We start from the raw sequence: 12973 nt of genomic DNA, 5'->3' as shown, positions 1-12973 counted from the left end.
TTAAGATGAAGTTATGAAAATTGGAGTCGACTGCACAAGATCTGGTGGAGGAAAATGTGCGTTTGACTTCGACGCAGACTTTTGCTCGGTGTGTCGGAAGCTTTGTTTGTTTGTTTGCACCGGTCAAAAAACATCAAGGAGGCAATGTTTACATTCACAACCTTATCTGACGTCCAGATCATTTAGTAGCCGCCCCAGACTCGTCACACACAAACAAAAAGAACTAAACAAAATGACAAACCCACGAACTGGATCCAAAGGAAGACCGGCGGGGACTTTTCTTTGCAACCATTCAAAGACAGCCGAGAATGGGCCCAGTAGTCGAGGCATAGAGGCACAAAAACAATTCAGAACTCCCAGTGGCACATAGTGCACATACTTACATTTGTTACAGGCAGACAAAAGATAAAGGGATGTCCAGCTCGCGGAGAAACGGGGTTTGAACCCCGCTCGAGCCGTTTCTTTCTTTTCTCAATCGTGCACTTCTGAAAAGTTTCAGCCCATTCTCCGCCTTCATTTTGTGTTCTGGTTTGGAACAGTCTTGAACGTACCACTTGTGCAAAAGCAGCGCAATGAGCTGCTTCGTTACAGTTATTCTCTCGCCGGCGCAAGATGCCGGTACATTTCTTTTCAAGTTTGAAGGCACAAGTATGCCTTACTACACATTCATTTTCAGTTTCACATTCATCTGTTATTTTTATTTGTGACATCCCATTCGACGCATTATTCCCCACTTAAGCATAATTAAAGGAGGTATATAACAGATGCATGTCCCTTTCTCTGTTGGCTACGAACCGAGCCACAGACGCGAAAATGCACAGGGTTCGCTCAGAAATGCCGCTGTGTTTGGAAAGGGTGCCGGGTGGTCCGGGAGGCTAACCTTGAGCCCGAGCAGGGCCGGAACAAGGATGAAGAGCTCCGAGATGTGGACGAAGGCGGGCCACCTCTGGACCACGTCCAGCACCAGGCCCGCCCCGACCGTGCCGAAGCCTGCCGTCAGGAACGGGATGAACACCTGGACGGCCACCACCCGCAGCCGCTCCTTGGTGATCACCGTCTCCTCCTCCTCCATCACCTCCACCGGGCCTTCCGTCGTCTCCATGTACACCGCCGCTGTGGGCGCCAGCGGGTGGTCTCCGGCACCCAGTACCGCCTGCGTGGAAGGATGCCACACAGTCACGACCCGACTTGATTGAGCCGGAGTAGCCGCAAAGTAGGCTCGACGACGTCTGCTATGCTGCCTTTCAAGGACGTCCGCTTCTACACTTTGCAAAGTAGTATAGCAGACGTCTGCTATAATTTATTTCAATGATGTCTTCTCTTGCCCTTTGCTAAAGAGTAGCAGGTGTCTGCTGTCCAGGTGTAAATCAGTCCACTTACAGATAGATTATAAAACTGGTCTTAGCTGGATCCAGCTGGATCGTCTCATTTCCAGATAGACCCAGCTGGATTGTCTCATTTCCAGCTGGAACCAGTTCCATAATGTGCACTGATTTTTACCTGGGATACTCCGTTTCAATGATGTCTGCTCCTACCTTTGCCAAGGAGTTTAGCAGACGTCCACTATAAACCATTTCAACGGTGTCTGCTATACTTCTTGGCTAATGATGAAAGCTACAGAACGCGAGAGACAAATAAAGCGATTGAGTGGCAAAGCATGCAAAAGCTCTTCACGGAGGGAGTGCCAATCTATGGTACATTGCCATGTGTCTCACATCGATGCTCCAATTGGCTTAACGAGATTGTAACTTTTACCATTCGCCGAGCTAAAATAAAATGGAGTATAATCCTTTTATTACCACGATACCGTGCTTTTCGAGTAATTTTCACGGCACTCTGAGTAGTTTCCAAATGTCTATTTTTTTGCAAGGCAGAGACATAGCCAAGATTACAAATGCAGAAGCCTAGCCAGAGAAATGCTTAGCCAAAAATTATGTCTACACACCAACAGTGAGCATGATGTTTCAAAAGTCCGGAATCCAGTGTAGGTTTACACTGAGGAACAAATACTTTTTGCACCTTGTAATTTTCTAGGCTCACTCAATAGACTAATATAATACGCTACATGAAAAAGTTCACAAGCGGCGGAAAAGTTTTGAGTAAATATGGTAGATTGAATGAAGTTACAAGCTCGCAACAGATTATATTTCGGGAAATAAATAAAATTGTCAAACATGACAAAGCCGGGCAACTGTGACTTCTAGCCATAACTGCTGCACAGCTGGTGTGCAAAGCATTTTAGCAGGCAGTTGGGAAACCAGCCTTGGGCAGGATGATAAATGAAATCGTGGGCCGGAGTGCCACATCAGCAAGGAAGACTATAATGCTCCTCAAGAACATATGTTTCCTACCCCAACAAGTCACATCTGTATCTTCAGTCCCATCTAGCAACAAAAGCCAAATCACGTTCAGAGACCCAATGAATCGAAATAGCGTGGGCTGCTATTTTTGCTAAAAAATGCAGCTCACACAAATGTTGCATGGATGCTCACGCACTAGGACAACCTTGGAAAGAATCAAGCTCCCATTCACAGTTTTCAGAGTAGTGTGAACAAAGTGAACAATCTCAATTAAGCCAAAAGTGGAGCACAGGGTGCCCCACCCTGCCAAAGGAACTGTGCGACATTGCATGGCACCTGTGTGCCCATGCGAAAAAGGTGAGTCTCTATAAGAGGCCATAAATGGTCCCACCCCTTTTCACTTAGAGAACGCTGGAGAGTAGGTCACCTTCTCTCTAGCATTTGCTCTGTTGAAGTAGAAAAAGGTGGGAGCAGCTTCCCCTGAATTCTTGACCTGTCACTGATTATAGTAAGGACCCCAAAAACATGCATGCATGCATGCACTAAAAAAACTAACTTACAAAAAAAAAAAAAATGCCTGGTGCAGGTTTTGGTGGAACAGGGAGTCTCTGCCTCCCTGGGGGTAAATTCACTGCAAGCTATGTGAAGTGCTCGAGAAGGAAACAGCCCAAGGAATGTCTTGGATCAAGCCTATGTAGAGTACAGGCAGAAATAGGCATTGTCATAAATGAAGTCCAATATTTATTCGAAAATAGGCGAAAAGAGGAAAATAGACGCCTGTGTGTCTACTTTACTGCAGAACCCACGAAGCTCAATCATTAAACCTTACTAAAGGAGCCAGGCAAATAATAAAACAAAAATAACCTTTGGGGAACGAGAAAAAAAGAAGGCGATCCATACAGATCTTATTTCTGCGTTCCAACATCGTCAGTGTCTTGTCATTCGCTGGACCTCTTCGGCAAATTGCAATGATTAGCTCTTCTTGAGCGTTGCAGAGAAATACATGTGCAGGCATTGTTTATAATGAGGTCGACCTACTTTCGAATAATTACTGTAACTCTACTCTAGAGGATATTCATTCTTAATCGATACAGATGTTGTTTAGAAAAGGGGTTGTCCAACTTTTAAATGGATAAAATTTGCTCTGCATTTTTGCTGGGCTTGGCAGACATTGTAAGGGGAGACAATTGTCCCCATAACGAGACGGCTAATAACTAAGACGTGTTAAGGATGTTTTTATTTAATGGACTGATGAATTATGCTGCACTTGCAGTTTTGAAGGTCATTATTAGAGGCTACACCGATTTGTAGAATACAGTTGAACCTCAATTTAACGAAACCCGATTTTACGAGTTTCCTGATTTAACGAACAAATTCGGATTCCCCACGCAGCCTAATCCAAAGAATGTCTTTCTCGACTTTACGAAGTTCCCGATTTAACGAAATAATTAGGGGGTCCCGGTGACTTCGCTAAATCGAGGTTCAACTGTATATAAAAAGGAAACAGGCATTAAGATATTCATTCATCATGTTTCACTTTTACGCTACCCCGATTTCGTTCTATGCCCAGAGATATGTACGGAACAGCGACATGCTCGCTGCATGCATCTTGCCATAATCACCATTCCACATTAAGCGCCCATTACCAAAATTTCTAAGATCTCAGAAAATATGCACAGAACATTTATATGTAAAATTGATAACCGGACAAGTGCCCAGATTATCTCCAAAGTATAAGTGGGCGCTTGAATGGTATTTTACGGTAAGTGCATTGCGTCACAACCAACGCCGATCGTGTAATCACCATAGCTCTTGAAACTCCGTCACTGGATCTGTGTGCACCAGAATGAAGATCTACTTACTTAGGCAGTTCATTGTTTCTCTTTCCTGTTTCGCTTATGTCAATATGCATAGCTAAAACTTGTGCACATACAATATCCTGTTAAGCAAGAGCTCCATGTCACAACGAGCGAGGTTTCCTGAACAATGGCGCATGAGAAATGCAGGTGCTGCAAGATGGATGCAGGGACGTGATGCACCTACAACCCAATGCTGCATTGAGGAATGTGTATGAATACAAAAGGTGTCTGATAAAAAGATAAATCCCGGAAGCTAATTTCGAGACACATTACTGGGCTTCATACAAATATCTTTATGCAAAATTCAGACTTTTCAAGAATTTCAAGGGCATCAGAAGACAAAATCCAAGGCAACACAGAGCAAAAATGGCAATAACACGAGATGCCTTGGGTGGGATTGAATTGAAGCGCCCTTTAAAACGGGCGCATGATGCATGACGCAATCGTGACAATTTATGCCAGAGTTGGTGGCTTTGCAATGAAAAATGTGAGATACAATCCCAGTCTGATTAAAATTGTCAGATACGTTTTTCGTGTACGGAGCAGGCACATTTAGAAGAAAAAATAAAGCTTTCTCCAGTGGCTAGAATCTGATGACAAGCGGAAAAGAACTACTATGCTGTCATGTCTGTTGCCAACACAGGAGACTAGCGCTTTTCCCCCGCGATTTTCTTGCATGCCACTACATGCATCCCCGCAGTTTGGACGAGTCAAGAGAAGCTGGTGAACTTCTCAAACCGCTGTAATTTGTAAAAAAACATATCATTAATCTCCAGATGTTCAGGAGTACTAGGATTATTGCAACTTTCAAGAATATTTAAGGGCCCTTGAAAGGCTTTTATCGAAATCCAGGGTGTTCAAGGATTTCAAGGAGCTGTCAGAACCCTGCATTATTAGAAGCATTATGCTACAAAATTCATCCCCTGCATTATGTTACAACCCTGCATTATGTTACAAAAAGTCTTTCTCACGTTTAAAGACACTTGCACACTTTCAGCAGGGGTCAGATGACAGACACCGTGAAAGCAAGACCGAGATATTCCACGAAGCGAGCCAATATGACGTCAGCAAACCGCTTGTCTGCTTACACAAGAGAAGAATAGGGTTTGTCTGCTACAAGGTGTCATTCGCAGATGGAAATAAAACAAGAAAATGCCTAACATCACCTGCTAATAAAACAAAGAAAATGTGAATCGTCTGCTAGGAATCGAATCCTGTGAGAGACTGGATTGAATGCGTGCCTTAATTGTAAATGTCTACTACAGTAGAACCTCATTGATACGTTCCCGGTTTATATGTTTTCCCGGCTGTTACGTTCTCAAGCGCTGGTACCGTTTAATTCCCATAGATACGTGTACTAGTTTCCCGTCTGTTATGTTTGATTTCCCGGTTGTTACGTCCAAAATCTATCCCTCGGCGCTCCTGAACCCTCGCTCCTTGGCTGCGCGCGGCGGATTTTCGGTCTTCTGTTGGCAAAGTATGCCTTACGACCTCTCAGCTGGATTCTTCAAATTATCTAGTCGAATCCAAATCCAAATGCATCCGAACCCATAGCGGCTAGTGAGAGAGTGATGACACAATCAGAGTTCGTTTAGGATAGCTCCACCAGCTCGAAGATTTCAAAGTTTTAATGCACTAGTCTCTAGTGCGTGTTTTAGTTCTTAGATCTTAACGAATTCCGTTCCTGTCGGACGTTTTGATGGAAATGATGGAAATGCAGCGAGCTCAGTGTGACGCTCGTTTCGACTTCGGGAGTGGAGCAAGAGCTGGGAAAAACTTGGTCGCTACTTGACGTGAATGAGTGCACTTGTCAGAAATCATGCTGGAAACGATTTCTAGCAAAATGAAGGTACCGTTTTATTCCTCTATTAGCCTCGCACAACATTCGTGGTTCTATTTTCCCCACTGAGCAATATGAAAAGTTGCCCCTCGAGGTAGCAATCATGGTCGCGCTTTAATCGGGTAGATATGGTATAGGTTGACTGCAAGTTGTAAACAACTGTGCCGAAAAAGAATGCCCAGCTACATGGTAACTATCATGGTAGTTCTCCGAACCCCAAAAAGTCATTCCAGAGTAAATCTTAGAGTGAGGGTTGCTTCCTGTCACATCTGTAGCCCCACCAACAGCATTATCGCTTGTTACATTTTCCCGGATGATATGTTGTTTTCTTTTTCTACGGTTCCCTGAAAACCGTATCAACGGGGTTATACTGTATTTTGGAAAGAAAATAATTGGCATCTTGTGCTTCCTTTGCAAATTTCAAATTGTTTTGTTGCTGCACAGATGCAGAAATTCATTGCTGGGTAAAGAAAGGCTCTGCACAAACATACCGTATTTACTCGAGTAATAGCCGCACTATTTATGAACAAGGCCCTTGTGGCTACTTTCCTGCAGAGCACATATACAGTGAATCATCGCGTTGCGCACAAATAACATAACGTCGTTGTTGTTTACGGTTTTAATGGCGCAAGAGCAACAGTGGCCATACTGCACCAAACAAGGTGGGTCAATAACAAGGGCGAGTGGTGAGTTTAGTTCCCAGCCGAAGTCTTTTCATTTACATTAATTTCGAGCTAACAGATCGAAAATCCTCGTAATGGGTGCAGAGAGTATTTGGGCAGCGACCAGTAGGGTCAGAGTTACATAGCTGAGCGCCTTTTGTTTTCATGGCAGAAGGTAGTGAAAACGAATTGGACAAGGGCCGAGCGTGCACTCTCGGCTAGTGTCGTACTGTAGCGTCGTAGCTGTGGTTCGAAAGGTGACGCTGCAGGTGGCTAGTGATAGAATGAACGCAGAGAAGGAAGTCCACCTTGCCAGCGCACACCTGCAGCTCATTCTCCTCGAGCAGCAGCTCGGGGCCAGGCTTCCCCTCGAGGGTGGTGAGTCGCGGCAGCACCCCGTTGAGCAGGGCGGCGCTCTCCGAGTAGATGCTGCCCTCCGGGGTGGCCGCAAACAGGGCCTCCGAAGGGGTGCGGCTGAAGCCCTCATTGCTGCGGCCGCCGCCCTGCAGCGAGGGCTGCAGGGGCCCCAAGGGCAGGGTCAAGGCATCGGGATTGGCCCTGAAATGGTTGCAGACGGAAGGACGGGGTCAACCAAGCCGAGTCTAACGCAGTAGGGATGTTGCAACACTGCACACTTAAATAAATGCTGAAGTCCCAGAAAAGTAAATTTCTCAAAACTGCCTGGACAGGGCACAAATGTCACATAATTAACTTTCCTGGAAAAAAAAATGTTTTTGGTGCAATATTTCTGCCACAAGACTCATTTGTGCAATTCTAAAACGGGCTTCCATTTTGGGGTCGGCAACTCAAAATAGTGTTTCTGAATCTCTTAATTCAAAAACGTCTCGTGAAGTAAATATTGCGCTACGAAATATTTTCTTTGGAGAAAGTTTGTTTTGTGAAATATATGCCCTATTCACACATTAAGAAAAATGTTTCTTGGGAGTTCAGTGCCCCTTTATAGAAAAATAAAACTGGTTCATGGCTTAATATTAATCGCATGCCCCACCTAAAAAACTTTTTCACCAGAGCTAAGATGTTTTGCTACTGCACCCTACAGCAGTGAAGACAAGGGGAGAAACGCCGGCGCCTTCCGTCAAAATATCCGATGCTCTCAAAATTATTTCTTTTCCTTTTTTATTTTCAAGTTTTTATTTTTTTTTATTTTTGCCTACTTTTTTGCTTTGTTACAAATAATGAAAGCACCAAGCATAATCAGAACAAAGAAAACTATTGCAAAATGCCGGGAAAGCGCCCACCTCACGTTCACAGAAAACTGGGTTATCAGGCACTTGTCCGGTCAAATCGGGCACTTAACGCATAATTTGCAAAATTCCTTAGTTTGAAAAATGCCAATAATGGGAGGTTGAACGAAGTGGATGCTTCTGCAGTATTTTTTTATGGTATGTGTGGGCTTTATCAATCCCTATATCAGTGGTTTTCAAATGGGGGTCCGCGGACCCTTTGGGCTCACCGAAGTCATTCTAGGGGTCCGTGAAGACCTCCTTCATCAGTCAAGTCTCGCATAAAAGGTGTCTTTATTCAGGTCAAGAAGAAATGTTTCAGTTTCCAGGCGAGTTTTCTCGTGTGCATGTCAATAAGAGAGGCCTACTTTACACTAGCCCTTAGTTACATCATTTATTAAATCATAATAAATCATGAAATAAATAAATAAATAAATTATTATATTTAACTTAAACCTTTCCCCTCCCCTCACCACGAACAGGGTCCTCCATCATCTCCGCTGATCCACAAGGGGTCCGCGTAGCATCGGTGGTTGGAACCACTGCCCTATATCATGAGTATGAACCCTCCAAATGCTATGCTGCCATGCTTACTATGTAGGGGTTTTGTTTGGAAACAGTGAATTTAAAAGACCTGCATCAATTTGAACGTTTTCAACTAAACATACTTTCTGCAAGAGTACAAGACACTGAACCTAGAGCAGCAAATAAATATCTTTAAAATTTTAAATAATGTTTAATTGCCGAAGTATGACAAAACGTAAACCGAAACTACTAACTTGCAACTTTACTAGACTGCCATCTTGTTGTGACATCAGAAGTTGTATAAACATCAACTCAAAGGCACGAGCCTGTTTTGCCCAGCGTCTGAAGCCGTCGCAAACGTCCGTGGAAAACAGTAGACTACAATTCATCAAGCTTGTCCTAGTCAAGCAAGGACCAGCAAATGTTTCAAGATTTTTGGCACAAGATTTTAGACGTTCGCCGCTCGCAATTGATCCGCCGTCGTCGCATCAAAGGGGACTAACCCCTCATGGCCGCATTCGCATTCTTCTGATATGTGGACAAAGGTGCCACTTTAAGTAGAATGGTATAGAAGGTATTGTTGGAAGGCCTCGACGAGATAAGCGGTAAGAACCCTTTTGTCAATGATCCAAGATTTGAAGGGCAACTGTAGTGGCATTTTCCCAAGACAATTGACCCTGTCCGCTGATCAAACTTAATTGTAAAATGCCGTCTTTATTTATTTATTTATTTATTTATTTGGGGGGCGGTGGCACATTAGAATTCGGAGTTTGTCGGATGAATCCGAATTGACTAATATTTTACCGGCAGATGTTTTTGAGTTTTTAGGATTTATCCAAGAACACGGAACACCAAATATAGGAAATCGATGTGTCACGTGACATATACTTTCCCGCTAAAAGTAGCGGGAAAACTGAATGGTTGTATAGGTCACGTGACGTCGATTTCCCCACTAAACATAGCAGGGAAACTGGATTGGTGTCTACGTCAGAAGATGTAATTTCCCTGCTAAATTTAGCGAGTAACTGAATTGGTGTATAAGTTACGTGGCACTAATTTTCCTGCCAAATTTAGCGGGGAAACTAAATTGGTGTTGAGGTCACGTCATGTCAATTTTTTCTGGTAAATTTAGCGGAAAAACTGAATTGGTCTGTATGTCCCGTAATGTCAGGTCTCGCAACATCAATTTCCACGCTGGGGAAAGGAACAGATGGATGGACGGACAGACGGACGAACAAGATTATGGGATGGGAATTAGCTCTAAAAAGAAACTCATGCTTTAAAATCGACGACCATCAATATTTCGTCAGAGCTCTCTTTTCATAGAAACAAAGCACAAACACAGTAAGAACTGATGAAAGGAACATGAAAGAGAAACCTTCCTGGGGGCTTCACAACGGCAGCCAAAAAAACCAAATCACTCAGCAAAATCTCAGGTGCCAACTGAGGATGCACTTTAACCCCTTTTTTTTCAAAAAGTAACCTAAAAGTGCCATATCTTCTTTTTATTTATAAGTTCTATTCCTCTAGTAATAAAGATAAAATTTTAAAACTTTATTACGCAAAAATCAGCGGCGGCGAAAAAACAAATGCGCCAACTAAAACGAGTGCTGCCATCTATGATCAGCGCCGCAAACTACTTGGATGAGCCTACCTCGTTCGTGGAATTGAGGGCTACCGAAAGAACCACTGGACGAGTTGAGCTCATCCACGGCATTTTTAGCCAAAAAGTGGCCGACGAGCTCAGCTCGTCCAAGGCACTTAAAGGGTTAACACGACACTCGGGGGTGGAACTCATTAAAAGTACTTGGGAGCAGCCTTGGGATCAGCTGAGCTGTTTTGGAGCAGGTTGGGAGCAGCTAAAACTACATTCTGGAGCAGGCTAGGAGCAGCTCTGATCACTTTTCATTGCACTTCAGCTTGTGTCTTAGACAAGCATAGGAGCAATTTCAATTGTGCTTAGCAACACAGATGAATATGAGTGGTTAGGAACCTGGGTAGATGGGATAACAGTGTAACAAATGCGAAAACTTGAAACTTTGTGAGCCTTAATGAGAACCAAAAAGCAAATACCGTATGTTTCTGAAGATAGTGTCCTTTAAATTTTCTGAGTGGCTTTCAGCTACTCAAAATGCCAACCAGCACTGCTTATCGCACAACCCACACGTGCTCGACATAGCAATTACACTATATGTGCGAACCACAAGACGTGCGTAAGCAACGGACGTGCAGTTGCACGGAGGAGCGGGGCAACAAATTTCGAGTTTATTCTTTTGTGCAACTCAATGTCGAAGTAGCAGACTACGATTAACGGAGTTATTGTATTCGAAGCGATAAGCAGGAGCAAGGTTAAAGTACGCCGAGCAGATCTACCGCTCGAGTGAGAGCTGCTGGCCAGCAAGGTTTCGGATCGGACCGCGTTTCAGTTCTATCAAATCACGATTTATCTTGCGGGAATGCGGTTCCAACTTTTAACGATGAAGTACTCAAAGGAATCTTTTGCTAATGTGTTCAACAGGCTGACGTCCGGATCCCGGGCCGCAGAGCCTCAGGCAATCTGATGCTTAACGACTGGACCTCTCCTCGGCCGACTTGCTTAACCGCTTATGGTTAAAGAATAACAATCCAGTCGCAGGTGGTGTAGCGCTTAGAATGCGACCCCCGAGTTTTTTCACGCACTTCCGACTCGGGATACACAGGGAGAATAAACAGAACAAAGGATTGCAAGGCCGACCAAGCTAAACGCACTCATTGTTGCCAATCAAGTCGATAGAAACCAAAACCAAGACAAAATACAATTTCTTTGGCGCACGTTGTGCGACTTGGTGCATAATGGCGCAAGGTATTGGCTGTGGCGCAGTTTCTGCGAAATGGCACAGGATGGCGCAGAGAAATGCGTCTGGCGCAAAATGGCGCATATGCAGCAGCTGTTTCACCCCTGACGCTCCATGAGCCAAAAGTTCTCTGCGGCGATGGAACGGTGAAACACCCTCCCACAATGCCAAATTACTCAGGCAAATGAACTGTTCCCCGACACAGTGGTGGAACGAGTCTAAAAGGAGACAAACTTGATGCCGCGCGAGCGTTGGGGAAACCAGACTATCTTGCACTGGCTTCTCTTCACGACTTGGCTCTGGAGCTGGGAAGAGGTTACAGGTCTTAGTTGATCTAGTGACTACACGCTGGTCAAGGGTCAGCTTGAACTTACAGAAACAAACGAAAAAAAGACGAAATGGGACAAAAATTTAACGAACAACTTTGCTTTAGTACAATTCTTCTTCACACACATAATTGTCTTCTTCGGAGGCTGTTCGCACATACACTAAGTAACCATTAGTTACAAAAAAAGATTTACAGAAGGAAATTACTACGCTTAACGTTACCCACCAAAAATAATCACACGAGTTATCTGGAAGTGACACAAGTAAACGCCGATTTTCTTCAGTGTGGATGGTAACGGACAAGGTGCCAACACGTTCGTCCGCACATTCTCCCGTGGCCAGTGCACCGAGCATGTTGCGTGCAAAGTGATTCAAAAAGGGCTGTTACCTCGTAAGGGCGTGCGGGTCCTGGGGCTGCGCGATCTCACGGGAAGCGCCGCTCTTGTGCCCCGCTGCCATGGCAGGTGCCGTCCGGAAGCCGCTGCTCGCAGGCGGCCCTCAGCGGGAAGTAGCTTTCACACAACCCTGGACAACGAGACGGGAACGCTCTTACACTGGGCACAGTGAAGGAGGCCGAACGACACGGTTGTCGGACACTTTACAGCATATTTCTTAGTTTTCATGCACTTAAAGAGATGCCAGACTCCCCAAAGTGGGCATCGGTGGCTGCGTGTGTCGACGCACTGTGGCTTGGAGCACGTAAAGCGAAACCTCTTGCTGCAGGACCCAGGGATCCTGCATTCAATCCCCACGGCATCGTGCCCTCGTTTATCGTTACTGCGTAATACAGACTAAAGATGCCGGGCTAGTGGCAGTACCGCACTGGCAATATTTCTCGGCTATGCGATGGCACCACGCGCCCACTAGAGCCGAATAATTTCCTGCCGTCTAAACCTACATGAAACACAATTACTTTTTACTCCCTCAAAACTTTTGTTTCAGTTCTGGATATAGGAGACACGAATCACAAAATACACTTTCCCGGAACAAGAAAAAACATTTTCGACACAATATTTGCTATGTCAAAAGACATATTCTCAGTAAGAAGCAATTCCGAAACATACTTTTATTTCGAGAAGTTGACCCTGAAACTAAGCTATGTTTTGAATTCACTCCTAGATCAAAAGAAATTTTGCAACAAATATATTACACTTTTTTTTTCTTTTTTTTTTTGTGGGCTATGTTTATTTGACGAAATATGTTTCATATCTTTTTAGAGGCCTAATTGCAAGTGGAAAGGGGGAACCTTAGCTCCTCCTTTCATTCTTGCCTTTTCCAAGCTCACTTTCTGTCTACCACATATGGTAGGGTGCAATAGGATTTCGAAAGACTGGAAAAGATTAGTCAAGGGGCTGGTTTTGTGTGAAAAGGACCAGAAGGGC

At 44.4% G+C, this 12973-nt stretch overlaps 1 protein-coding gene across 2 annotated transcripts in view; it reads right to left on the bottom strand.

Annotated features, from left to right (window-relative positions):
- The window catches only part of LOC8034565 (solute carrier family 41 member 1), a 60076-nt gene that overhangs the window by 34148 nt on the left and 12955 nt on the right, over positions 1–12973 (bottom strand). The window contains exons 3-5 of one of the 2 annotated variants that reach the window (XM_029989891.4): positions 11980–12116; positions 6970–7219; positions 881–1153 (exon numbers count right to left, since the gene is read on the bottom strand). In XM_029989891.4, the coding sequence (XP_029845751.2) occupies positions 881–1153; positions 6970–7219; positions 11980–12050 (594 nt within the window). In that variant the 5' untranslated portion in view covers positions 12051–12116. The remainder of the gene's footprint in view (positions 1–880; positions 1154–6969; positions 7220–11979; positions 12117–12973) is intronic. The other variant, XM_029989892.4, reaches the window with a different exon arrangement.

The sequence above is a fragment of the Ixodes scapularis genome, unplaced genomic scaffold, assembly GCF_016920785.2.
Source record: "Ixodes scapularis isolate PalLabHiFi unplaced genomic scaffold, ASM1692078v2 PGA_scaffold2__306_contigs__length_199485367, whole genome shotgun sequence".
Lineage (NCBI taxonomy): Eukaryota > Metazoa > Arthropoda > Arachnida > Ixodida > Ixodidae > Ixodes > Ixodes scapularis.
The sequence above is the reverse complement of the archived record's forward strand: the minus strand, read 5'-3'. Positions and strand labels throughout refer to the sequence as shown.